We start from the raw sequence: 27,569 nt of genomic DNA, 5'->3' as shown, positions 1-27,569 counted from the left end.
TGACAAAAATGGAGCTTTACCTGAAGTACTTGTTGTAGCCAGGAAGTGTACAGAGATCAACTGAAAGAGCCAGTTCTCACTCCCTGAGAAGGTTCTCAAATTTGGGAACTGAAATCTGTAATGCTGGGTTTCACCGTAAAACGGAATGGCTTTTGAAAGCTTGAGTCAAACCGCATTTAGGTATTTCTGGGATGCAGGCAAAAAGGATAACCAGTTTTCTTTTGAAGACATTATGAAGGCTTCTTTTTAGGCTTTTACAAGTTCAGAAATATTTTCTCATCTGTGTAGGATCATGGTCTCTTGGTAAAGCAGTAGACCCACTTTGCAGAAGCAACTGTACAGCACAGAACATTACTGCAGTCCATGCTCTGTAATTACCCGAGTCACTCCGTATTTCTAAAGGGTAGAAGTAGGCTTTACTTAGTGTGAGTGACGTATGCCTGTCAGAGTGTAAGGGCTTCTCTAACCTTGCTCTGGATGCTTTATCCCCACATGTCCACGGAGCGGGTGTTACTGTGTAGGGAGGGCTGAGCTGCTATCGTGCAGGGAAGAGGCAGTGCTTGGCTCTAGCTTCCTTCCTAAGTGCAAAGTCACTGTGCTTTGCTGTGGTAAGCACAAGGAGGATATGGCCATTTCATATAGCTCTTGATAAATTATCTGTTACAAACATCTTCCTCAGCATCCTGAAGTGAAAAGTGACAAGCCGTATCTAATGATTAACCCCCACACACAGTAAAGGATGCTCAGGCTGAGCGCACGTAGCTCACGGGGCACAGTGGCAGTTTGACTCATGCTCTGTGGGCTCTCATTGTCAACACAGCGATGCTGCGAAGCATTAATAATAATGTGACGTTTCACCTGGGGGCAAATACCTGTCTCTCAAAATCAAATTTCTGTCTTTCACCCACCCCATTCTAGCATTCATCTGGATTTATTGAATAATATTAATGGATTATTTAGCAGTTTTCTCCAGCCATTATTAGCTAGCACACTGTTTATGTAGCTGGTCTCTCCAGTTCTGTCAGCTGTCATAAGCTTCTCAATTAGAAAAGAAAAAAAAAATAGTATGAAATAGGTAACTATGGTTACCTGTGATGTGGGTTTTTAAGAAGTGCTCAGAAACCCAGTGGCAACAGAGTTTGGAAGTTCAAAGCTTTAATTTATTCAAGAACTCACTTGAATCAGAGTATCAAAAGCATCTGCAATAAATTCAGACCATTTTATTTTGTAAAACAATATTGGGATCCTAAGCAGAAGCCATCATATAGAGTAGTCTGACTGTTGGCTGTGCTCACGTGAGAAGAAAATGGTATCAGGAGAAGGTAAACATACCCCGGTCCAGTTTTCTTCCTGCAGAGCCCAGCGGTTCTTGCAGTGGAATAGTTTGTGAAGACGGTGGCTTCCTCTAGAAGCAGCCCTTCCCTTCTGTTGGGTGCCTGCTTATGCAGAAATGATGCCTTCAGAAGTGGTCACACAGAGCCATTGCAGCAGGGTGTGCTTCAGGGGCATCTCTCAAGTAAAGGAGCCAGCCTCAGAAATTCAGCCCCAACTATGCTGTGTCTGCTAAGGGGAAAAAAAATCGATAGGGCTTAACGAGAAAAAAAAGGGTAAAAAACTCCCCTCTCAGGTATTCCAGCAGCATTGGTGGAATTATGTGCATATTTGCTTTGTGCGAAGCTGAGAGCTGCTGTGTGCTCCTGTTGCAGGATTTTCATCTGAACATACAAGGTAGCAGCGTTCCCTGTACGCTCAGTGGGCACTGCCCAAGAGATGGGGAAAATAAGTAGTTCAGCTGTCCAGAAATGTCTCATCTGAATGGGCAGAGTACATGGAGTGTAGGAAAGACCTGTTCTGTCACATATTTATTACCTTAACGTGCAGCTTAAGGTGAGTACTGGAAGACCTTGCATCCAAATGATACTGTCATTCGATCAGTGCACTTCCAGTGGGAAATGATTACCTGATACTGGGTCAGTGCTTTTTTCCCAAAAAACTGTAAAAGGTGGGCTTGTAAATAAGAGAAGGTAGGTGTTGGACTAGGGATTCCCAAGACCTAGGAGCAGTCCCAGGCTCTGTCCCATTAAGCCGTTTGGTCTTTCACCTTCTAAAACCTTGTTTATTAAACGTTGTGTTTATTTATTATATTACTGTGTTTATTAACATAGTTTATTATTATTAGAAGCTCATCTCAAGGAAGCAGGGAAAAGCTCGTGCTCTGTTTATGTGTTGCTCTTTGCTGAACAGGGACCCTGGGCTGGGCTGGCACTGCTGGTTTTATTACAAGTTGCACTGTCTTTTGTGCACTGTGTGCTAACGCTGCACACGCTGGACTGTGAAGGAGCAGCAGAGTTAGGGGCCTGACTGTTGGAAACCAGTGACAGGAATGTCTCTCTCCAGCCCCTGCCCAGATGCTTTTAAGTCCAGGCAAATTCCATCCTTCGCTGTAATTAAGCACTGAGCAGGTGGCAAGGTGTAGTCCTCAGGTTGCTGGAAAAGAAGTCAGATAGCTGAATGCGTCAGCTACTCTTGGATCCCACAGGTGACCTCCAGGAATTACAAAGTGCATTTAGCCCTCCGTTAGGTGGTTGCTGGATCTTTGTGCTGCTGACTGTGCTTTGTCACAACCGTTAGCTAGAAAGCCAGCACAGTATCTCTCAAGACTAAATGCTTGCCCCAAGTCTGCCTGTTTAACCAGCTTGAAACAAATCACCAATAGTTTATTAGGGGTGCATAAAGCTGAGAATATCGCAGCGCAGCCAGACACAGGGCACAGCAGTGCAAGGTCACAGTCTTCGCCGTGCTGTCTGAAGCACTGCTCAGTTTCTGATGTGTTTGCATGGTGGCTGCGTTCTTTCTGAAACTGAGGGAAGGCTGGGCTTGTACTGGTTAATGTGGAGGCTCCTTATTAATAGGCTGCACACTTCATTGATTTTTAATTAATTTCTGAAGAGACACAAAGGATAAGTGCTGCAGCCCACAGACATCTCTGTACTTACTGCACTACACATCTCTATTGATCGCCTGCCTAAGGAGCAGAAGTAATCCATTTTAAATACACTTTCTTGGAGAGAGTGAACGCACTACACAATATACTCTCCCGATTGTAATTGTATTGGCAGGAGGGCAGTGTAGGGGTGGGAAAGGCAATGCGTTGTTCCGGATACTGCCAGCCCTCCGAGCTCGGTCTGTCTGCTGCTTCAGAGCAAGGAGCTGGAGCTCAGCTAGCCCTAGCATTGAGGCTGAGAGAGAACAGCAGTTAGAAACTCCTTGAAACCACTAACGCACTGATAGCTCTCCGTTTGGCTGCCCCTTTGAAAAGCATCAAGCACTTGTCAGGAGTTGGTGACCCACTGCGAGCTGACACCTGAAGTCTCCGAGCACTCCCCAGATCAGAGGACAGGTACATTCTGCTGCTGGCGTGTGTAGCCCAAGTTACCAGAATTCACTCTGGAAACAGTAATTCCCAGCCTTTGTCATAAGGTCTGTGTTCCTGCCGGCCTCTTAGCTGGAGTTACTTGGCAGTGAGCATTTACTGCCCAGCAAGGGGAGTTTTGCAGTGATAAGTTGGTTTGTTAGGCAGTTCTTACTTAAAGGCTTCTTTTACAGAGAAGGATGTTGGCAACACGTAACAGCTGAAGCAGTGCTAAGTATTTCTCGGCTTGCTGGACGAAGGTGAGTTGTGTTAGTGTTACCAGACACAGCAGGCATTAAATTCTGACTCGCAGAGCCCAGGTCCTTCGGTACACCTGGGGAAGGGCATCCCTGTGGTAGAACAGAAATCTGTCTGAGCAGTTGCTCCTCTGTTTACACAGGGACCCTCGGTACATTTGTCTTGTGTTTTTTTTTTCACGTCTTGCATGGGCAGTGCACCCAAATGACAGTCTCTTGAAAACACCTGACTGGTTTGTGTGGTCACCTTCATAGGCCCTTGTGAGAAGCAGATACTGCAGAGCTAGCAGGGAGGCATCAGATGCTAAGTACTTTATCAAAGTGCCAGGGTGACCCTTTACTCACGAGTCCCTGACTTTATTAAGTTTTTGCTATTACAGTTGTTGGTCCTGGGCAGTAATTGGAGGGTCAGAAACTCTCTTGTCATGTCTCTGCTGCACAGCATATTTGTGCATCTCATCTCTGTTGGCCTAGCGAGGCTGTGGAGGAGCTGCAGAGCTGTATCCACATTACTGCGTCCTTACTTACTTACCTTTAGTATAAGCAGAGCCACAAGCTGCAATTTCTTTCACCTCTTGGGGCTGCAGTGCAGTAAGCTGAGCCGTGGTCATTTTCCTCAGAGGTTAAAGGAGAACATGCCTGTCCTCTTGAGCACTTTGGGAATAGGAGGAGGGTACTGCAGGAGACTGCTGTAGCCTGTGTCCACACAGCCCAGGAGGCTGGGACATGTCACACACCTGGCTTGCTCAGGGTGGAGGCTCTGAAACTGCTGTAAGAGAGCACCTTGGGCTCAGTTGTCTTAAGGAACCACTGTGATAAGAGTCTGGGTCAATTGCAAAATGGAGATTGGATGCAACTCCACAGCTTCCCAGAGGAATTTCATGTGTAGGAATGAATGGTTTTCTCCACTCCTAAAGCCCTTGTAGCAGCTGTGCAGCTGTGCCTGTAGATGGGACCAGAACTTGGAGACACAAAATGCGGGCAGTATTGAAATGCCTGCCTTGTCTCTCATTACTTATGCTGCTTTATATATTTATTTAACATCTTTCATGGGAGGAACATGAAGTGCTTTGCAGACTTTTTATGTTCAGCACCAGCTCATCTAGATATCTGCATAATTTGAGGGAGGCAGGGAGACAACTCATACTTCTCGCAGCAGGTCAGGCAAGGGAGATGTTTGATGATGACAGTGGAACGATCTCTCCTTCTGATGACACCTTAGGAACTCAACACCCACCTGGGACAGATAGCTTAGTTTTAAGGACTCTACAACCTCAGTTCAGCGGTAACCCATTTATCTGTGCTTTGAAGGGGCTGAGAAGACACGCTCCAGAGATTTTAATTTAGGATTGAAGGGGGTCTGGGCCCATCAGAATGGCTGCTCAGCAGAGTCAGTTAGACTTGGAAATGCCATAAGCTTATGAACTTGCTTCTCCTCTTTTTTCTTCCTATTCATCCCCCTTTATGAATCACACGTCACTGTGGAGTAGCCTGCATTTGTCCTGTAATTCTCATCTAAATTTTAGCCTCATTGCCTCTTTCCCTTCCTTTTTGCTTCTTGACTTTGTTTTGATGAGTTATGCCTTAGTATCTTTTTTATTTTGTGCACTGGGCCATAGCTCAGCAAAGCAGTAAATCGTGCTTTAGGAATCCTATTTCTGGATCAGATATACCGCAGCAGGTGCATGATGCAGAGCACAGACCTGGGCATAGACTTTTCTTCCCCCCAAAAGTTTGTTCTTTTGATGGGTAGACAGCATGTTTATACTGCCACAGGTAGCACGTGTTCTCCTGTGGTTGGTAAGAAGCCGACTGTGCTTCGGCTGAGTTGGGCAATGTGTGATCGTACTCCTGTTTGTGAGCGGACAGAAGAGAGATACAGGATTAACCTGTGTGCAGAACATCACTGCTAATTTCTCATGGCAGAACCAGCTTGAGTTAGATGCCCAGGAGTTGTATTTATACTAGTTATCTTTCCATAGGGGTAATAATCCAGCTGTGCTGGCATCCTGTCTCCTAAGTCAAGTACAGATAGGCTTGAGATAGCTTTTCTGTTCTCTGAACCGTGTAGTCCAGGAGCCATTTAGCAAAGCCACTGCAGGAATCTGAGAAAAGGGATTATCAGTGGCTATGAATACACAGCTTTTACGCTGCTCATGTCACACAGCTCAGCATGCAGGTCTTGCAAAGTTTCACTGTCTGCTCCTGGCCAGGTCTATGTACTATGCTACACAGAAGCTTTCTTTGTCTACCATTTACCAGAAAGGCCAACAACCCAGGCCAGGATGCAGCAGTGGATCTCCCTTGCCAATTTTACCTGAGTTGGCTGAACTCTGGACATTTTCAGAAAACCCTGGCACCTAATCCAGTGGAAGAGCACATAGCACAAGGCGCAAGTCCCCAGCTCAGTCTGCCAGCTTTGGACTGAAGTTGTTAGCATTCCTCGCTTCCCCTTGGCTGTGAGGATGGCCTTCAGACCCAGCTTCACACGCAGACCTACATACCAAATCACACCTCTGCAGCTGAGTCAGTGTATTTCAGAGCAGTGTCAGTTTCTCCCTCCCACAGCTATCTCTGGAGTAACAGCTACTTAGATTATTCTGGTTGCTCATGACAACAAAGGGCACTGCGTTTTCCTTGAAAGCATATTTAGCCCCGGGTAAAATTATACTTCTTCCATGGGGTGAGCAGGGGGAAAGATGATCATTTCAAGCTTTCTGTAGTGATTCCTGTTATTAAGCTAGCCTTAAGTTATTATGATGAAAAGAGGGCAGTCTCCAAGGCTGGAGACTAATGTCCATGAGATTTGAGTTGGGCTTAAAATTTTCTTCTTCACATACCTGTTTGATGGATCTGCCATGTGTGCTGGCTTATCTGGGTGGAAGTTATTATTGAAGAAAGTCTGTTCTTAATTTCCTTATGCTTGCTGAAGATGGATTAAGATCAACATTCTCTCTGTGTAGAGAGAAAGTAATGTTTATTGTTGAAATCGGCGAAAAGCCACACAAAGGAAGTGTTTACAGTACACCTGCCTGCTAGTATTGATTGCTACAGTTCTTGGGGTAGGTGAATCTCTATACTTATTTTGTTCAGTGGAATTGTCTTGCAAAATTAAATCTCGCATCTTGCAAAGCCATATGTATATGCTTAAACTTTAGTTAGTGATTCAACACACTTCAGTTCATCTCTGGTAATTATCCCAAAGGGACTTTGCATTTAATGAAAGTACATACCTGCTTAAAATTTGTCCTGAGTAATGAATACCCTTTTTCCTGAAATGAGCCTAATGGAAAGAGGTCTCACTTGAGGCTCAGTCAATTCGGAGAGCTGGACATCCCCTGAACTGCAGCTGCAACCTTTGTAAGGAATCCAGAAGCATCCTCAGCTGGAGCGTAGGACTCTGAAAAGTCCAGGGAAGTGAAAGAAATCAAAAACCAGCACCTGAAACAGTCTGTGCTTGCAGCTCTTAGCACTGTGAGCTGTACAAATGGAGGCTGCGCTCAAAAACTGCCCTCAGGAACTGGGAGACAAATGATAGCTGCAGAAAATAATGCTGGTGGTAAAGTAAGAAAACAGCAAATTGTGACCACATCTTAAAGGCAAGAGATCCTAGGGAACAGAGTCATAACTTCCCAGAAAAGCTTCATTTTGCTTTTTTTTAAAAGTCCTTTCATTCTTTTATTTCCACCACTAAACTCCACGCTGGTGATAGTCTTCTACAGATGCCCGCAGCACTGGAAGGCCTTGTATTTTATGAACCAGTTTGATACTTCTTGCTGCAGCACAACACTTGGTAGGTCACAGAACTGTCCCATCATGTTTTTTTCTCTCTTCCCTCGGATTTTTTTGACACACAGTCTCCTTTCCACTGTCCCACCTCTGTTTGTTGCCATTTACGTATTACCTCATTTTCCGGGCTGTCATTTTTCTTGTGGAAAGAGCATGGCCATACCTGACTGTCCTGAAATGACCATACCTGATCTGTTTGTTCACAGTCCTGGAGACTTCACAAACAACCCATAACAAAACCAGAAAGCCTTTCTTCTTCTGTAGCTCTCAGTTACTAACTCATTGTCTGTTCAACAAGGCAATTTCTGTTCTGTATTATTCCTAGCCAGCTCTGAGAGTAAGCCAATGGGAAGAGAGCGGGATTCACCTCAGCTAGTTTTGCTGCTGATTTTTTCCCCTAGCTATTATACAGAAAATTATCAAGGCTGCAGAGTGATAGGAAGGAAACTCTTAGTGGAGTTAAGCTCCTAGTGGCCATTTACATCTTTCCTATCCACCTCCTTTCTTGGAACAAAGCCGCCTTCACTTAAAGCCTGTTTTTCTGCCCCTCAGCATTGCTATTAGTTTCCCTGGTGCTGTGTGAAATGTATAACACGTGGACCGGCCAGGTCAGGTTAGTAGTTGTGCAGGCAAGGACAAAAGACCTTTAGCACTAATTGAAGCCTTGGTAAAGGCATTTGTGTGTTTCTGAAAGGAGAATTTACATTTTCACAGTTGCATTATCACGTGAATAGAAAGGATCTGGGTGTTTTTAATGCTACATATATCTAGGTAAGGATTTGTATAGCACAGGTTTGTCATAGTACATGACTCTTGCAGTGGGGTGCAGCTGAGGAAGATAAAAGGCTATTCCTTGTTCATACTGCAATTCCAAAGGGGCTTTCTCAACTTATCTGTGTTTCAGCTTTTTGCAGTGGCTGTTTGACTTCTTAATAGCAGTAGGTGCTGATTCAGAGAGTGATTTCATGTTAAGGCGTCCTAGCAGTAATTGCATTTCTAGTGACATCTTCTGCAAGGAAACTTGTGTCATGACGGGGATGAGGAAGTATCAGCAATGGGTGGCTCATGGCTGATGGCTGCGGTTGTGTGAGATGAATCTGGCCTCAGAGGTAAGGGGACAACTGATCCTGAATGGCTTAATGGCATTTTGCCTCTTGGTGGTTTCAACATAAAAGTCCCACTCTGCTGTGGATACTCTGATGAATATACTGGTGTGACATTTATTACTGTCTGGACATTTTATACTTCAATAATTCTGAGATCTGCATAGCTCTAATTTGGATGTACCAAGTCGTGAGTGGAGCTGGAGAACCCCAGCCTCGCAGATCACACTGCAAATTGCACAGCATGGTGTCCTTTGGATCAGGCTGTAAAGTGTCATTTTTACAAACAGATCCCTTTTCATTGTCTGGGTCTAAGGTTATTTGTAACTCTCATAAAATGTCCTGTTGGTATTTGATCATAGGCTTGCTGGGTGGTGGTGGCACCAGCTGTGTAATACGGATGGTATTTTTTTCATTACCCTTTCAGTGTGTCATGTAAAAAGATTACAGATACGTATAGAGCATTTTTCCTGCCAGGTTTGAAAATGCCTTCAAATGATGATTCTTGTCACAGTATATGTGTTGACACTATTGCTGCAGTGAATACTGTAAGCTTCCTGGTTTTAGATTGTTTTCATTCTGCTTGTATAATCTAATTTATTGAAAACAATTATAGATACACTTCTTCTCTTACACCTACACCATCCACCTTTAGAACTTGTTGGTAGGATAGCAGGAAAATCAAATATGTTCACAACAGGGTATTCCTAAGAGCATTTACATTTCTGCAGGTCATGGACCTGCAGAGGATTTTGTAGCTGTCAATTCTACACAGCTTGTTTTTGGCTTTGCAAATAACACAGGTGGGAAAAAGTCCCGAAAAGCTTGTTTGACAGAGGTGAAGTAAACTATAAGGAAGATGATACACAGATATTTCTTTCCTCCTGCACAGAAGAAAAAAAACAGGTGTGGTATTGGTTAGGAACAGTATTCAGGTTGCTGATGAGAAATCTGTCTAGTTCATAACATAATATGATATTAGGTTGAATAAATGTAGTTTTACTACGAAAGTACTTAATAATAGTGTAAGATTGAAATGAATGAGTAGAATAAACAGTGAAATATCTTAAAGTGTTACTCTACAGGTTTAAGACATGCTTGACAATTAAGTATGTAAAGATGGTAAAATCAGGCTAAGAAGGCATGCTTAAGGGTTTGGTTGTTTAACTCTTTCAGTGAAGGATGTTTCTAGACACCTTATCATCCATTCCTGTCATCATTAGCTAAAGATGAGAGGGTAAACCTTGGCAGAAGCCATCTATTTGAACAAGAGTGAAATACTGTTTCTTCTTTTCTGCCAGAAGAAATCTGCAATATCTTCATATAATTTCAATGATTATAGGTACAAATTAATGTATTAAAAATGTTAATTTTATTTGGGTCCAGTGTGTTCTGATATCAACAGAACTCTCTCATTAGATTCTCTGGGGTCTTGTGTCCTCATCAAGTTCTGCTTGCAAATACCATTCTACAAGTTTGGGCCTTTCATTTTCTTCCCCCTCATTTTGAGGTGTTTCTGAGAATTTTGACCAAATAAGGATTTGGGAAGTTCTCTCAAGTCTTTGATGCTTTAGAAGTACTTCTGTTCATTCTAAAAATGTGAGTTATTTCCCAAACTAAGTAGAAAGGAAGTGTAAGCAGCACCTTGGACGTGCTGCACTGGGACAAGCTCTGTTGTTGCAGTGAAAGATGCCAGGCAGGGACGTGAGGCTGAGAGGCCACCGTCCTCCACCCGCCTCACAAAGTACTTCTTCTGAGCAGTGCTGATGCTGCCTTGAGGCATTTCTGGCTACTGTCTGGCATCAGAGATGCGAAACCAGGACTCATATGAATTCTCATCTGGATTTTACGGGACCACTTTTGTGGTTGTCATTCCTCTGTTACACTGTGTCGTTGCTGTTTGACCATGTGGTCTTTTTCTGGTTGGATTTCTTCAGTTGGCAATTGTTTTGCTAAGCCATTGGTGCCTCTGGTTTCATGATGTGGTTGTGTAACTCACAACTGTTTGACCTCTGAGATTTATTTGTCCTTTTCCAACGGGTTTTAATTTGATGTCAAAAGCCATTAAGCTTTCAAAGATGTAGAGTTGTGATGTTCTCAGAACAGAACCAGCCAAAAGCATTGATTTGCAGTTGGCAAGAGGGCATTTGCTTCAACGAGCAGTGCTTTTAAAAACAGTTAACTGTTTGCTGTGTGCCAAAGAGTCCCTGTGTCCTCTTTCAAACCACCTTCGTGTAGCAAAGCCTACCACTTTAACAAATGAAATAGTGCTTATGCCAAATGATCTCCCACACATTCTCAAATCTTTCAGTGGTGTTTGCATTGAAATATTTCACCTAAATGCCAGAGCAGTTCAGAGCTCCACTTGATGCTTTTCATAAAGACATCCACACTCTGTCAGAAAGGGCTGCATTCTGGCGTGGTGACCATTAGCAGTGGCTTACTCATATGCACCGTCCTCCTAACATCTAGAGGGATAGGGATCTGTGAGCTTCTTTTGTTGCTAGAGGGAATAAAATCCAGCCCATGACACTGAGTAATCTGGTTATTTTAATCACTGCCTGTGACTTTCTGAATTATCATCTGTATTACGGGCTAATATGATCTCTTTGGTATTCAACAATGACTTTTTTAAAATTACCATATATATTATACAGAGCTAACATATTAAGAGATACCTTAAGGGTAATTATCAAGTGTGTAATTTCATCTGTAGGTTCTTATAATGATGGTTAATGTCATAAATGCTTTTTAATAAAAATAACAGGCTTGTAACCCTACCTGACTATCCTTTATGTGTCATATAATTAGTAAGACCAAGCTGTGGTGTTCAACTGTGTGCCATACTGACGGTATGTGGTTTGTCTTTCATCACAGTAAGAAAAAGGTTAAGGCCAGGCATATTTCCTTAAATGTACAAGCAACTGGATGGGCTTGTTAATGAAAGTACTTGTACCAGAACGTATATGCTCATTTAAAAAACAAAACAAACAAGAAAAATCAAACATCTATTGATCTAGTGACTTACCATACTACTACATGCAACATTTAAAGGAAGTAAAAAAGGAAGTGGATTGCAACCCTTGGATAAGAAATTGTTTTCCTTATAATCCACTTTGAGTACTGAAAATTTGTGTCCAGCTCAAAGTATTCGGTAAGAAGCTTTGTCTTGAACTGAGGGTGCTTGCCTGGAACTTAGAAGATCTGGGATTGTTTCCTAGTCTGGCCAAATTTCCCTACGGCTTTGGCTAAGTCACTTAATCTTTCTGGTCTTCAGATTTCCTGTCTGAAAACTAGGGACTGTAATACTTAGTTCCTTTGTCTCACCTTCCCAGGTTTTAAACTTGATTGAGTAAGATACCAGTGGCTGTTTTTTGTTTGATTGTTTTGTTTTGTTAGTTTTTGGCAATTACCATAAAATCGTTCAAATTGGAAGGAACCTAGAGTCATGTGATCCCACCTCCTGCTCAGAGCAAGGGCAATGCTGAATTTCTGTTTGTTACTTAATTACTGTGAACAATATTAAAGGAACCAGATCCTACAAGATTCCTTTTTTTAAAAAAGAAAAAAGTAAGATTATTTTACTGTTCTTTGTCCTTCAGGGAATGATGTACCTGGAAGAGAGGAGACTTGTGCACCGGGACTTGGCAGCCCGTAACGTCTTGGTGAAATCACCAAACCACGTGAAGATCACTGACTTCGGCCTGGCCAGACTTCTGGAAGGGGATGAGAAGGAGTATAATGCTGATGGAGGGAAGGTGAGGATTTTCCTTGTCTGGAATTAAACGTATCCCACTGTTAGAAATCTGCTGAAGTTACTTGTTAGGATGGTGTATCTTCAGCAGACTGTATCTTTGTAAGGAAGTCTGACAGTGACTTAGCAAAGCCCTGTCTTCTGGCAGTGAACTGTACAAGTGAAAGCTGCTCATTTTTCCTCAGTGAACTTCTCCAGGTCCAGAAATAATATTGTCAGAACAGTTTCCACACTCATTAGCTTTTGCTCATAAGTTCCATTTTGTATCTTGTCTTGAAGACTTCTGAAGTCAGTTCAATGAGTGACTGATGTTCTAGGGCACTTCTGCCAAGTCCCGTTCTCTGGTCAGTATGGACCTCAACAACTTGCAGTCCCAGGTTCCCAGACAGGTTATTTTACGGAAAACAAAAAGGAAGGCCACAGTCCATGCTTGTTTTTGTAGCATACGAGAGTTACATCTGCTTAGCAAAGAGCCACCCCTTCTGTCACCGTGGAAGAGCCTGTGGATGCTATTTCTCACATCCAAGTTCAAGTCTGCAATACCATGCTGGATGCCAGGCCACTAAAAAGCTTTCCTCAGGATAATTTTGAAACCAGATATTTTCCCATATTACTTTTCTGCATACAGCAGAACTTCCATACAGTGCCTTGCCCCAGCTTTAATGCTTTCAGATTAATACATTAAAAATTTCAGAAGGCTGAAGTTGCTTACTGATGTCAGCTGCTCCCTCAACATTTTGGAATTCTACGTATCAACCTGTCACAAAATCCCAAGGGGTTCTGCCTCTCCTGTCGTTCCTTTTCCCCAGTGTTCATTTTGCCTTCCATGTACTTTCTATCTGTGTTTTTCTGTGCTCATTTATGCCCTTGTGTGAGAAAAACAGCTGTTGCCAGTTTGTGCTTTTTTCCTGGCTGGGCTGCTGCCTTATTTGTGTGGCTGCTGCCCCTGGCAGCTGTTGCATGGGTGACATCAGCATTTCAGTCAATGAGGAGAGGTTGAGAGGAGTCACCAGTGCTTCCCCATTTCCCCCAGTAAAGAGACCTCCTGGCAAGGAAGGTGGAGTTCTGGCATTCTTCCCTGATGCTTTCAGTTCTCTCATCCCTTCTTCAATAACCCTTCTGCCTCCTCTCTGTCTCTTGCCTCCATCAGGCAGTGAATGACAGAAAATGAGCTGGTCCTTCCAAACCAGCTGTCCCCTGACAGCTGTTATATCCTGTCTTGGACTTTGTGAGGCCAGTCATGCTGCTGGGAGTTCTGGAGCTGGATTTACACATCAGATGTGTCACTTCCCAGTTCCACAGAAATATGCTGTTAGATCCAGAAAACACTTGCAGTTTAACATTGTATTGTAAGCATGCTGAGAGAGATCAGCTCAGTTTCCATCCTTGGAGATTTTTGCGACTAGACTGGCTAAAGCCCTGAGTAACTTGGTCTGATCTCATTGCTGATCCTGCTCTGAGCCTGAGGTTCAAGACTTCCTGAGGTCCCTTCCAGGCTGAGTTATCCTGTGATGAACAATGCAGCTTTGCTTTTTCTAACAGTTGTTCCAGTTTGAAACAACCCAACCATGTTTAATGGGAATGAAAGCAGTACGCTTCTGTGGAACTTGGTGGAGGAGGATGAACTGTCTTTGCAAGTGCTAAGCCACCATTTAATAGAGCGCTATTTTTGCCATAACTGTATAGGTTATGTTCATTAGTCAACTTCATGGAAGGTGTTTTCATAAGGGTTTGAAAGAAGACACATCCTCTGCCTTTACACCCACCATCTGTTCAGATTTTGCATGCAGTTAGATCTCTCTTCAATTTATTCCACTACATGTTGCATAGCTCCAAATCAGAGGGGACCAGTACAGGTCCATGCCAGGTAAGATTCACTTAAGTGTCTGTCCATTAGAAATAACTGGACTTCAAGACTGTGCCTCAAAGGCCCAGCTCAGAAATAGAAAACACCAGGAATTTCATTTTAACACAAACTCCAGAGGGAGAACCCTAATTCCAAACCGAGTTTTGCATTTGCCTACACACCCTTTCCTATCAGGAAAGAGAGAAGCTTCCCCCAGTGATGATTCACAGCCAGAGGCTATCTTGGGACTTCTGACTTGTTTTGTAGAGCAACAGTTCTCACTGCAGTAATGATACAGACAATTGGGAAGGCTAAGTTCCTAATGAATATTACAAGTTAGAAATTAAGCACAGTAAATCCTCCCTATTGCCTGTTTACCCTGATGATGATTATGTAGACTGTGAAGTATTATGGACGTTGCATTATTAACTAGCCTCATTAGAGAGCAATCAAGATAGCAGAGCCAGGTTTTGCAAACTGTTGGGCAGAAGAGCTTCTGTGTTCTACCTTCTGCTGCACTTTTTAAGGGGATTGGATGGAATTTTTACATAGTTCCCAACTTTACACAGGCATGATGAAAAAGCGAGTTGTTCTCCTGTACCTGAATCAATGAAATTCAGATGGTATGAAAAGTTCTGCAGGTAACTGGTTTGCATTTGTCACCTCTGTATGTTCGCTGAGTCAAAGTCCATTCTAGAGCCCAGGGACGACCACTTCCTCTGCTGCAGGGTAGTGCTGTTTTTTCTCTAAGCTTGCACTTGAAAGAGAAAATGGGGAGGAAGCTGTTACGTACATACACGATCCAGCTTTATTGTTTTAATATTGTATTTCTAAGCTTGCATTTTTCTTGTCTTTTCTTAGATGCCAATTAAGTGGATGGCTCTGGAGTGTATACACTACAGGAAATTTACCCATCAGAGCGATGTTTGGAGCTACGGTAAATCTTCATGTGATTAGTTTAAATAAGTGTATCTTGTAATGTGTTAAACCAAGTTGTGTTACTGTGTTACAGATAGCCTTTTTTCTTTCAGAAAGGAAAGAGGAGTTAATTCTAGTAGTTTTTACTTTTTTTTTTTTTTTTTTTAAATAATGTGTAACTCTAAATAGCAATTGTTACTTGTCTCCTACCTTACTTCCCTGCTCACAAAAAGTACATCCCTGCTGGGATGACTGCCGTAAGGTCTGGTCAGGTAGAAATTTGGATGATTATTATGACAGAAGAAGGCTTCTTTCAGCTTAGCCACAGATTCATAAAAATACAGCTGCAGGTCATAATTTCCAGCAGTCCTTTGAAAATCTTAACTATAAAAGTCATGAATGTCAAAAAAATATTTTCAGACTTATGGGAATTTCTGTACCTACAGTCAGATAAAAGGGAATTTGCCATAATACAGAGCAAATATAGCAAGAGAAAGAGACAGTCTCTCCAAGCTAACTAAAACACGCATGGGTTTAATTTCACAGATAACTTTGGAATTGGTTAGTCAGTTCATGTGAACTCCACACACACAAAAATAACCTTTGAGAATGAGATGTTCATTTAATGTTGGAAACGGTGTTATCCAGATGAACTTCTGTGCCACATGTGTTTAGCTCTCTGCCTGTTTATTTCACACAGGTATTACTAACAAAATCTTATATACCTTTGTAAGTGGAATGTATCTAGGGCTTACAGACTCCTATTTGCATTTCTTGTTGCCATATCATTTTGAAACAAAAAGCCATGCAACTATTCATTACTCACTTCTACCTGTGGGTAGCAGCAAAAGACACTGTTTGCTGTGACTGAGTAGCTGCCCTCTTCTATTCAGCTAAGAAAAAATATGAGAATTAAATTGATCATGTAAAGCTGCTCTTTCTACTCAAATTCTGCACTACCTGTATCACTTAAGAAAAAATATGCCTCCATTTATGAAATTCATTTTAAATGCAGGAAGCCTAGAATATCTATAATCAGAAAGGACAAAACCAAAAAGACAAGTTACAGTTATTGAACATCAGCAAAGAGGTGAATGAGGGTGAACTAAATACGTGTTTTATACGTAATGTATTTTTGCCCACTGCTTTTCACATTAGTATGACAGCTGTCAAAATATGGCTACTGATCTGGAGGCATGTTTTAAATGACCTTTGCAATAAAATAAGAACAAAACCAAAGAAACCGGTGTGAAAGAAGCATTTTCAATATTGAAGATTTTGTTTGGTGACAAATTGTTGCTTTTGATATATGACCTTTATTTCCAGCTCTGATGCCAAAACCAATCCTATGGCTATTCAAAAAGAGAATCTTGGTTTTGAAGCACAGCAGTATCATAACTCAAATCCATAAGGTGTTTTAAGGAAAAATAATAATACAAGTGGCTGTGAATGACTTACAAGGCAAAGACAATGACATAACACTATTCAGTGCTGTACCTTTGTGAGAAATTGATGCTCTGAGTTAGGGAACATCTTCGTTTTTTTCCCTTTAAAATAACAGCGTACATCAGCTATTCATTTGCCTTTTTGATATGATAAAAGAGCAAGATACATTCTTTTAATATTGCATCCATTTACTTTCCCAATGTTTATTTGTCTTAGACCTTTCTGTTGTGCTTCAGGTCTATAATCTGCTTCTTATGCCAATAAAAATGAGGGAAGTTGCTTTTGTAGCCTAACAGTAAGTGCCATTTCACCATTTTCTGGAGCTTGTTAAATGGCAAACCAAATTTGAGTATTTTCACAGGCCCTGGTAATGAAGAGATTGCAGTCCAGAACTGGGCCACAATACCAAGCTGTAAGAAATTGGGTAGCAATCTAAGTAGTATGACTTCAAATATTAACACTCTTCTTTTCTGTCTAGGAGTCACTATCTGGGAGCTTATGACCTTTGGTGGAAAGCCATACGATGGGATCCCAACTCGAGAGATCCCTGACCTCTTGGAGAAGGGAGAGCGGTTGCCCCAGCCTCCAATCTGCACTATTGATGTTTATATGGTGATGGTGAAATGTAAGTAATTGTAGTTTTTAATATCCATGTTCAGTGTGAGAGGAATCCTCTTTTAGAATATTTGCATCTATATTCTCTGACAGTGCTGGGTAATAGTGCAAGCTGTTTCAAAACAAAAGCTTCCCAAGATACAGTAAATTCCATTTAAATACTGTGTACACATTTTTTGCAGTTGCAAAATATAAGAATTCAGCCGTGAAGGGTTGAGTTAGCTTCTTATTACTGTCAGATGCTATCTCAAATTCTTGCTGTGAAGTCAAAATTGTGTCATTGTTATTGTAAACCCTTGTCATTTCCATGACAATTGATTTTGATGTTAAAAAAGATAGTATTAAACATAATTATGGTACATGGATACTAAGCCAGTGAAGGTTGGGAGGAGAAATGCTAGTTCCAAATAGTGAGGAAAGAAAGCGTGAATGTTTTATTGTTAGTAAAGGATTGATGATTGTAATAGTAATAATAAAAAGCAAAATTAATATAAGGAATAATACAGAAAGGAGATCTGTCATTCTTAGTCCAATATAAAAATTTATGGATATTTTTACTTCAGCAAAAATGGAAAACAACTTGTAGTTGGTTTCTTCCTACCCTTTTTATCTTCAAGATACCTACACTAGTGACTATATTCTCCAAGGCTATGCTTCTAATTTAAAAAGAATTAGGGACATCTCTCTGGTGTTTCTGACTTAATTTAAGTGAGATTAACATACAGCTACCTCATCCATCTTCTATGGACCTTTCCCTTTTGCCTTGTACACAAAAACACAAAGAAAATAACACTAACAGAGGTAAATAAGCTTTTTCTGAATACAGCTAGAGTTGCTAGCAGTTCATGAAGCTGGTAGTGTGAACACCCTCTCTAATTCAGGAGTTTGCATTTGGAATGTGCAGAATTTCATCTCTTCTTTTCCTACCCCAACCCTTTGTTAAAGTATTGAGCTCTGCACTGCTTAGTAGTGGTGAAGAATTTGAACACCACATCTATAGTATGGGCTGGTTCAGTTTTGGACACGTCGAAATTTACGACAGTAAAGAACTGCCCATATCCTATAAAGGACTGTTCTCAGGGTAGTTCAAAGACTGGGGAATAACATGACTCCATCAAACACTTAAGTAGGGTACTGTGGGGGAATTTTCAGTGTGGCTTAATGTAATTCAGGCTCTGCATACCAAAAATGGGCAAGATTTGAATCACCAGCACTGCCTGGTGCCTGCCAACCCCCTTGGGTTCCTACAGCCAGGTAGTTGTGATAGGGAGGTAGAGAGGGATTTTCTTTTCTACATCAGCTATCCATTACTGTTACATACTGATACGAGGACAGAAGGCGTTTGGTAACCAACAATGTTACTTAGAAAAGAGTTGTTTGTATTAGTTAATAGATCAGTTCTCCTTCATATCACATTCCTACCCTAAAGACAATTCTTTGAGTCTTACTAAAGAAGCCAAACAATTAAACCATATCTTGGTGACTTCAGGATGGAGACTAGTACACCAGTACTCTCCTGTTACTTATGAATAAATGTTGCAGAACCATGCATACAACAATTAGCAGTCTCAACATGTTCAGGCAGATCTGGGAAACAGAGAGGAAAGGTGCTTGAACTATCACAGACCTTTTAACATAAGTGCATGCAGGTAGGGAAATCACCAGAACTGTACAAGGGGTTCATGTTGGTCAAGTGCAAATATATCGAAGCTGGTAGGATTTCTAATGAGCATGAGGTTATTCTCAGAGAACAAAAGGAAGTCCTAGCAGACTGACTGTTCTGGAATGCGTGTGTGGAGTTCTTTATAAGTTATAATAGCTTCTGTTGTTGTTGTTGCTTTGGTCACTTCTTCAGTTAAAGGCTATGAAGGAGATAAGGCCTGCTTCATTTTGCCTCGCTGACAAATGAGAACGTGTTCTTGGGGAGTTGCTGAGAGAATTTTCCCTTAGAAAAAGCTGACGCTGAGATAAACTAGTTGGTAGTAGTGACTGCCTATGCTACTTGCCTGTTTTGCAGAAAACACTTGAAGAGATTGAGAACTGTTGTTCTTAATGAATGTTTCTGGGAGAATGAAGGACCAAAGAATCACCCATGCACAATTAAAATAGCTTCTAATGCCTTGTGTGAGGTCTGTGTTAATGATGCAGATACATGAATAGAGAATTAACTGAAAGGCAGGATGGGAAGTCAGTCGTCCTATAGAAGTGTCAAACAGCTCTTTGTAATGTAAACCACTGTGGAACAGTAGTTCAGTTAAAAGAAATGTGTTTAGCAGTAACTTTGTAATAAACCCACTAGGCTCAGATGAGATCGGGGATTAATTATATTTGAGGTTGGGCAGATCCATAATATAAGATGGTCAGAATTGCCATCTAAACGGGCAAAAACAGAAAATTACAAGGCCATGTTACTGACTCTATTTTGGGGATGGGGAACAGGAACTCAGAGCAAATTAAGAAACCCTTGCAGTGTGGAACATCCAGTCTCCTCTGGCCGGGACCAGATGTTTTCCGTTTTAGAGGCATCATAGAGTTCCGTCTTTCCGGTTTTCCCGGGTTCCTTATTGCATCTTTTCTCTAGGCAAGAACTATCAAGGACATCATTTCACTTCAAACTTGTGCATTTTTAAAAACTTAATGCTTTTTTTTCCTTGACAAGTAACCGCTTACTTTGTTGTCTTTGATCTGTCCCCAGGCTGGATGATCGATGCTGACAGTCGGCCTAAATTCAAGGAGCTGGCTGCTGAATTCTCTAGAATGGCTCGAGACCCTCAAAGGTACCTGGTAATTCAGGTAAGCAACATTAGGGGAAAAGAGAAAAGAATTCTGCCTATCAAACCAGATTATTAAGGGGATTGCCTTTGAATCTTGGGAGTTCAGAATGCTCTTGAACTTAAATCAAACACAGTGACTAGTACTATACAGTAGTAAAGTAGAATAGCCAGTGTCGGTATCTCAGAAGTTAGGAGAAACACCTGAAGTTCACTTCCTAAGTCTGTGTTTGTGAGCACGTGCACAAGCTCTGTCTTTGCAAGCTGCTGAGTAGTTTGCATTCTCTCATGAAATTGGGAGAAAAAAATTATCCATCAGTGGACTTACTTTAGAGCAAGGACTTGCTTGGTTGTGCAGTTGCTTAGGCTAAATTTCAGGGGATTACCCTGAAAAGAAACTTCCCTGCACTGTTGAGATTGTGGGTTTTTTTTTTTTTTGCATAGCCTAAACATGAAGGTTTCTCAGAAGGCAGGGAGTTGTGTCATATGGGTGCCTCATGCTGGAGAGGCTGTGTAGGCTCTGTGCAGCTTGTAGTGCTTCACAGGCTGTATGATACACACCAACATGCTTCATCACATGAAACCACACTGTGACAGTGGCAATACCAGCACAGACACATCTGTTCACTAATCTAGCTACAACCGTGTACACCCTGCACACAGGCATGTGTAGAGACTTTTCTTTTGCTCCCACACCCTGCAGAAACCTAGAGCTATGTGTTTATTACATCTCAATCTCAAGCCATGGGAAACGAATCTGACCATTTGGTAAAGTCCTTGGATAGTCCTAGTGTGTGAGCAGTGCGAATGGAAGTAAAGTAAAACTAAAAGTAGGGTGATGTTGAAACACCAGAGACCAAAGCGTGAAATCAGTTCGACACAGCTACTCTTACACTCATATATCGCCTCCACATCATGGAGTACAGTGTGGGGATAAGTCCAGCTGGTTCTTAGCTTCACGCTGAGGTAAGATTTCCTAGCTGAAGATTCTCCAGAAGTACAGGCTGCCACTTCCATGCCTCCTGACTGTTTCTGGGACTAGTGGTAGTCTCATCATACAGCGTTTCATTTCACTTTGTAGGCATGCTAGCCTGCTAAAGGTGTATTATTGCACAGTGCCAACATATGCTACTCTCCTGCAACCTGAGGAGAAATAAAATAAATTTAAAAAGTAAAATGTTGGTCAAGAAGAATTACGGTGCTTTATTTCTCCTGTGGTATTCCCCACTGTGTTAAATCGTAGGTTCAGCTGTTATGAGTGACTCTGAAAAAATCAGTCTGATTAAATACTTCATTAGATAGGACATGTTTCCCCATTCAAAATCTCTTTTCCCCGCCTTCCTTTCCCCTGCCTTTCCCTCCCTTGTTACAACTACATATAGTCTGGTGGGTATTCCTTCCCGTTAAGCTTCTCCAGTGATCATTGCAGACAATATGGGCCATGTACATCCTGAAGAGAAACCAGGGTAACTCTGTTGCACTGGTATCTCTGCCATTATGATTCCCCCTTCCCTCCAGAGGCCATCAAGAATGATGAGCTTGCTGTTGAGCTTTTAAACAGGTCTGTATGAATGCTGTAGTGCAGCCATGATTCCCTGCTGAATTCACACGTGGTAGAGTAATTCTTGAGGGGGAGGCCACTCTTGATCCATGCAATTAAATTTAGTATCATTTCTATGGGCAGTTAGGCGTTTAGGGCATGAGCTGCCTTTTCTGATGGTTTTTGGCACTGAGCAAAGCACAGCCATGATTTGCCTCTCTGGCTTGTAGATGCCATTTCAATAAAAAATACTTATCATCGTTGCTGCTGTTGTTACCCAGTTTGATTTTTATTGCTTTCAGCTCTGTTACATTCCGCAGAACTTTCCATATGGATGAGAGGGAAATTTAGCCCACCGAGTCCCTAAAAATACAAATGAAAATAAAGCAAACATCCAAACACAGCAGTTGCCATGTTATTTTCCCCAACATGCAAGCCTAAATAGCTGAGATATTTCACAAAATACAACAGACCTTGACAGAATTTGGGTCAGAAACTGAGCTTGTATGGGAAAAGGAAGAAAGAACAAAAGCTCGGTCACAATAATGCCAAAAAAAAAAAAAAAAAAAAGGCTTTGCTTGATTTATGCAGTTATTCCCTTTCTGTCATCATACTCTCAGTAAAAAAATCAAATGATGTGGATGTGGTGCTTTAGAATAAACAAAACAGCATGTGCGGTCCCTGCAGCCTGGCTGCTAGGGCATGAAGAAGGCCTAAGTTCCCTGTTGGGAAATTAATCCATCTCTTTGCTGTTTTCCTCTCTCCATACAACCTATTCAGGGAGATGATCGTATGAAACTACCAAGTCCAAATGACAGTAAGTTCTTTCAAAACCTTCTTGATGAAGAAGACCTGGAAGATATGATGGATGCTGAAGAGTATCTTGTTCCTCAAGCCTTCAATATCCCTCCTCCCATCTACACTTCCAGGACAAGAATTGATTCCAACAGGGTAAGAGCAAGCTCTGACGGAAAATACTGGTTATTATAAAAGCACAGGTGAAGATTTAAGTACACTAATCAAACACAGGTGAGAGTTGCCTTGGGAATTACAAGCTTCCATTGTAAGGAGAGTGACTATAAAAATGTTGTCACTGGGTTCCCTGTTCATTGTGCCCAAGTGAATTTTGAATTAATAGCTCAGCCTTGAGTGAACAAAGGCTCGACTTGAACTGCCTGTCTTGAAAGCACAGCTGAAGCTTGTGAAGTCAGGCAGTGTCGTTTCTCAGTTGTGTACCATCCTGGCCAGGAAGTACATAGCTCTCATTCTCTGTCCCTGCAATCCTTTCGTCTTGACAGGGTTGGCACTGATGTAACTGAGGGCAGCTGGAATATATAGATAATGCTGCTTTTGTGTCTCAAGCCAGATTTCAGACCCAGCCCCTTTCCCTGTTTATACGTGATGCTTTCAGGGCCTGCCTCCACAAGCATGGGTTTTGGCTGAGCATATCAGAGATTTTGGCATGATGATCTTTGTAACATCCCTGTTACGGAAGGATATGATGTTCATTTTACAGGGACAACTGAGGCACAGAGAGGATTCAGGTGGAATTCAGCTCGCTTAACCGTAACCATCAAAAAGATAGAGATACAATCTAAGCTCTTCACCTGAACATCCAGGGGGTGATGACTGCTGCTCGCTTTGGACATTTACAGTGGGATAAGTCACATTCTGGAGGTGTCTCTCTCTATCCACTGACTGCTGACAGCTCCAGAGCAGTCTCAGACCTGGTGCACAAGGTCTGGTGAAATTAATTCTGCTGTAAATGCCACAGCATGAGAGGAGCCCTGCTGTATGTGGGACCTGAGTGCACGTTTCCTGAATTCCTTTTCACTCTGGAGTTTCCTGTCTGCAGCTCTGACCTCTGCCCAGTGCTGCATTTGGCTCTGGCCTTTTAATAGTTTATAGTTAGTAGATGCCCCCCCTTCTCACAAAACTAAGAAATTGTGAAATGTCATTGCTGATGCAAGGACATTTGCACAAGCATCAGATATATTCCGTAATTAGGGACTTCCCTTGTTGGGTTGGATTTTTCTCTCCACTCTGCCTTTAGTGGAAAGTCCCATTTTGAAACATTAAGTGCAGTCTCATTGAAATGCTGGTATTTATTCCATATGGGTTAGAATTCTATCAAACATTTCTCCATAGTGTAGATAGTCCCAGATTCACACCCTGGTCTGAATCCAGCTCAAACCATTCTGTGATTCCATGCATTGATTACACCATGTGTGGCAGGGAGGAGGTAAGTGATGGAGCAAAGAGCGCTGGAACCAGGTCAGTATTCATGTCCTGACTGTACTCTGCATGATGCTCTTTCACCTCTCCTGAGTAAATTATTCTGGAATAAGGAAGACAAAGCCTAACCTTAAACAATATCCGATAAATTCATAAGGAAATTGCTACTGTTTTTAAAGGCAAGGAGACTTGATAAGTGTTTGGAAGAGGCTGGGTTGTAGTCCCAATGGCTAAGCTGGATTCACCCAGTGCTTTTCCTGCATCGCTAGACAGCAGTGCAGAGGCGAATGATGCATGATTTAGCAATAAACAAGAAACTTCCCCTTTATTGCAACGAGAGTTTTTAGGGCTGACGCTGATCTGAAATAAGTCAGTTTTACTTCAGCTGTCTCTGGGGAGGTTCTGTTTCCTTTGCTGCCAGCTTCTGAGAAAAGGAGGAAATGACAATAGTTACCTTCAAAAGTTGCTCACTTGTGCACTGCTGTAAATCACTGTAACTTTGTTTTACACAGCAGAGTACACCAACACTTAGACCAACACAGGGTAGCCAACGCTCCCACTGAGAAATTCATGGCAAGCAAACCCAGAAATGTATTACTATTATTGTGCGAAAATTTAAATAACTTTCTCACAGCCTCTGCCCAACCTGCAGCCACACTGCTTGCACATGTGATCCCCCTGAAGTCAGCAGAACTGCAGAAGGAGACCCCAGGCCTTCATTTTGTCACACAGAGAGGCTCCATCACATTCTTGATGTGATGTCTCTTCTCTGCAGCTTGCAATTTCCCATCTTGGTTTGAGACTGTGATCTGGTCCCACTTAGTCAACGGGAGCTTTGCTTTGCAGTTCAATTTAATGACAATAGCAACTCTGTATCCTGCTTTCAGTAACTCCTACTGCTGGGAATTTTTCTCTGGAATCATATGACAGTCTAACACTTAAACAAATCTGGAATTACCCTTTGCCAAAAGTTTCCAGATTCTGAGCAAGGTTTTCTAACTCACAGAGGGCAGCTGGGGCACAGGAGGCTCACACTCAGCTCTGTGGCTTTGCACCCCCTCCAGCTTCGTAGTGTTCTTCTTTGCAGAAGCCTCCTTACGGACGGGTAATTTTTAAGGCAGAAAGAACAGATGGGCAAAGAAGTTGCCGCTGAATTCCCAGCTGATTTATAATAGCACTTGCTGGAGTGGCTGCAGACTGACTTCTGACCTGTAACAATATTAACCTTTATAATATAGAGGGGCTGGTCCAGTGTCTCACATTAGTATAAGTCTCAGTTTTATTTGCTAACAGCCCTGCATCTCCTGAATGCACTGTTAGTACTGCCACACAGGCATGCACTTCCAGACTGCAGGAAGGCCACAGCACAAAGTTGCTGGAGGGGCTTGGGGCTGCATCAAAAGCCCCACAGAATCTTTGCATTCCTGGTTTCTTTTGCTGGAAGTTCTTGTTGTTGTTGTTGTTGTTTTCTGGATGTAGTACATTTGTGTTCTCTCTGTACAGAAAGCTACGTGCCTTTGTGTTTTTCGAAAACACTCAGGTTCTTGGTGTGTTAACTGTTCTTCCTGTGAAGATTAGTGTTGGTTTGAAACAAAATATCCAGTAGGTCCTATAAGGCAACTGTGCACTTACTGTATATAGTGCAGTACCAGGGAACGTCAGCGATAAGAATCACACAGAATTGACATGCAGGCAGATCTCTCCACCTGCAGTTGCCCGATTATGTCTTTCTTTGTGTTTCCTTTGGATAGTTTGCAATTCGTGCTTGTTTGGTATAGTGAACGTTAATATTACACAAACTCATTATGGTACAGCTGCAGCCTTAAATGCCAAATGAATTGATACAGCTTAGGTAGTTTGTGTTCACTGCGTCTGGCAAATTCAATTTTATGGGGAGATTGCCAGGCAATTTGGTGAAGTAAAACACACAAAGAGCTACATAATCTTCTTGTCATTTTCAGAGATGAGAAGCTTGAAAGATACTGCGTTTCACATCCTAGTTGTTCTGACTGTCATTTTAGTGAAGGAGAAGCAGGTTATATGGTGGCAGGGTGTTGTACTCCTCTGACGGCTGTACTCAAACATTACAGGACCACAGGCTGGGGACAGAAGTTTGCAGTGAGAAAGCAGTGAGATGATAAGCCTCCCCACTCTTAGGCTCCAAAGGCCTGAGAAAGGGCATTTACTTTCTAAAGAAAGTACTGAAGTTTCTCTGGGTTGATCTCAGTCCTAAATCCTTGCAGCTTTTGCCTGGGAGAGGCGCCACTGGTTGAGCATAAAGCACTGGTTGGATGCATAAAGCAGCATGTGCCTGTTCCCTCCCATGTGAGAGCTATTTGGATGTGAATTGGTAGCACAGAGCTGCTGCTCACAGAAAGAGGGCTGGAAGGAGGGAAACCTCGTGGCAAGTTTCCAGCTCCACAGGGAGTGCCACATCCTTCTTCCTCCAGGGATTACAGAGATGTACTGAAGGTGCAAGGCGCAGGCACAGCTTCAGCACTTGCATCACACCCAGACTGGCTTCGTACCAGCATTTCTTTAGGACCTGTGCTGCCGGGAGCAGAAGCTTGCCCACACTCTAAGCCCATAATAGTGCCCTGTGTTACAAAGTCCATCCCGAGACTGATGCAGTTTTGAAATAAAAATTAGCATCCTAAGCTAAATTGAATTCTTTCATGGCATCTGAACTCTTCAGTTGCAATTTCAGCTCTTTGGATTTTTCCAGCTTTTATTTTCCGTTGTCTAGAGATATTCTAGAAACATGGAGTTTTAGAAGGTCTGTGCTTCTGAGAGATAAACTGAATCCTCAGCAGTGTTTCCAGGAGCACGGTACCCCAGTTAGTGCTTGAGTGTCCTACATTCACAGCCATTAGATGATTCATTCAGGTATTTGTAACAAGTACTGTCCTGTGTGCACAGAGATAAAACTAATACAGAAAGCACTCTGTGTACCCAGTGGTGCTTTTTGCTCTAAATCCTTGGCAAATTCCTCCTGAAAAACGTCTATACTGTTTGTTACTCACTGATGCTGTCTCTGTAATTTTACTCCATTCGCTGTGTATCATGGAATGTCTGCCAACACTGCAATTAAGTATCAAGCTAGTTTTTTAGGAGAGGGGTCTAATTCATATGTCCAGGGAGACTGTTCCGCTTGGCTACAGCAGGGTCTGGTATGCCAAAAGCCAGCTTTTAGTTCCCTGAGTAGTGTCTGGTATGCCACCCCAGCAGTCCTGGCACAGCTCTAGGGCTGGGAATGTCTCATGGCTGAACATCTGTACGTGTCTGTATATAAAAAGATCATTCCAGAGAGAAACTGGGCAAGGAGTTACCTTTATGATTAATTTGATCTGGTTTCTGAATTTGAAAAGTAGCCATTTCCAAATTACAGAATTATAAAGGAGAAGGCTGTTAGTGATTTTAGATGCGTTTCATGTTGGTGTGGCATCTTCCCTTCCAAAGCTTATCACGGACAACAGGGACTGTTCACCCAACGAGATGGCTGCCGGAATTCAGTGACTTTAATTAGGCTCTTAAGTAACAGGGCTGAATTTCTTAGGTACCTGTAGTGCTCCAGTGGTAGAAGATCAGATCTGAGGTCTAATAATGACCTCCCTTACAGACTGAAATCCAGCAGGTGGGGTCTGTAAGCACCACTCTCCTCAGTTGGAGCTGGAAGGAGGGATTTGGGAGAGCAGTAAGGATTTGGAAGGGCACTTCCCAGTGTGCCAGCACAGGTGAGCTTGTATGAGGGGTACTGGCCTTGCTGGTGGGGAAAGCTAGCATCCTTTTCACTTGGCAAAGCGGAATTCATGAGGGAGTCATGATTTGTTTGTGATTCTCCTTGTGCCCAGGGCTTTGGTGTAGCAATCAGTGTCTTCCTGGT

The 27,569-nt window shown here is 42.3% G+C and overlaps 1 protein-coding gene across 6 annotated transcripts in view; it reads left to right on the top strand.

The window, feature by feature from the left end:
- Window positions 1-27,569, top strand: part of ERBB4 (erb-b2 receptor tyrosine kinase 4) — a 575,035-nt gene that overhangs the window by 530,235 nt on the left and 17,231 nt on the right. For all 6 annotated transcript variants that reach the window (XM_040562317.1, XM_040562315.1, XM_040562314.1 and 3 more), the window contains exons 21-25: window positions 12,164-12,319; window positions 15,023-15,098; window positions 17,004-17,150; window positions 19,836-19,933; window positions 22,232-22,402. In XM_040562317.1, coding sequence (XP_040418251.1) covers window positions 12,164-12,319; window positions 15,023-15,098; window positions 17,004-17,150; window positions 19,836-19,933; window positions 22,232-22,402 — 648 coding nt within the window. The remainder of the gene's footprint in view (window positions 1-12,163; window positions 12,320-15,022; window positions 15,099-17,003; window positions 17,151-19,835; window positions 19,934-22,231; window positions 22,403-27,569) is intronic.

Source organism: Cygnus olor, chromosome 6 (genome assembly GCF_009769625.2).
Source record: "Cygnus olor isolate bCygOlo1 chromosome 6, bCygOlo1.pri.v2, whole genome shotgun sequence".
Classification (NCBI taxonomy): Eukaryota; Metazoa; Chordata; class Aves; order Anseriformes; family Anatidae; genus Cygnus; species Cygnus olor.
The sequence above is the reverse complement of the archived record's forward strand: the minus strand, read 5'-3'. Positions and strand labels throughout refer to the sequence as shown.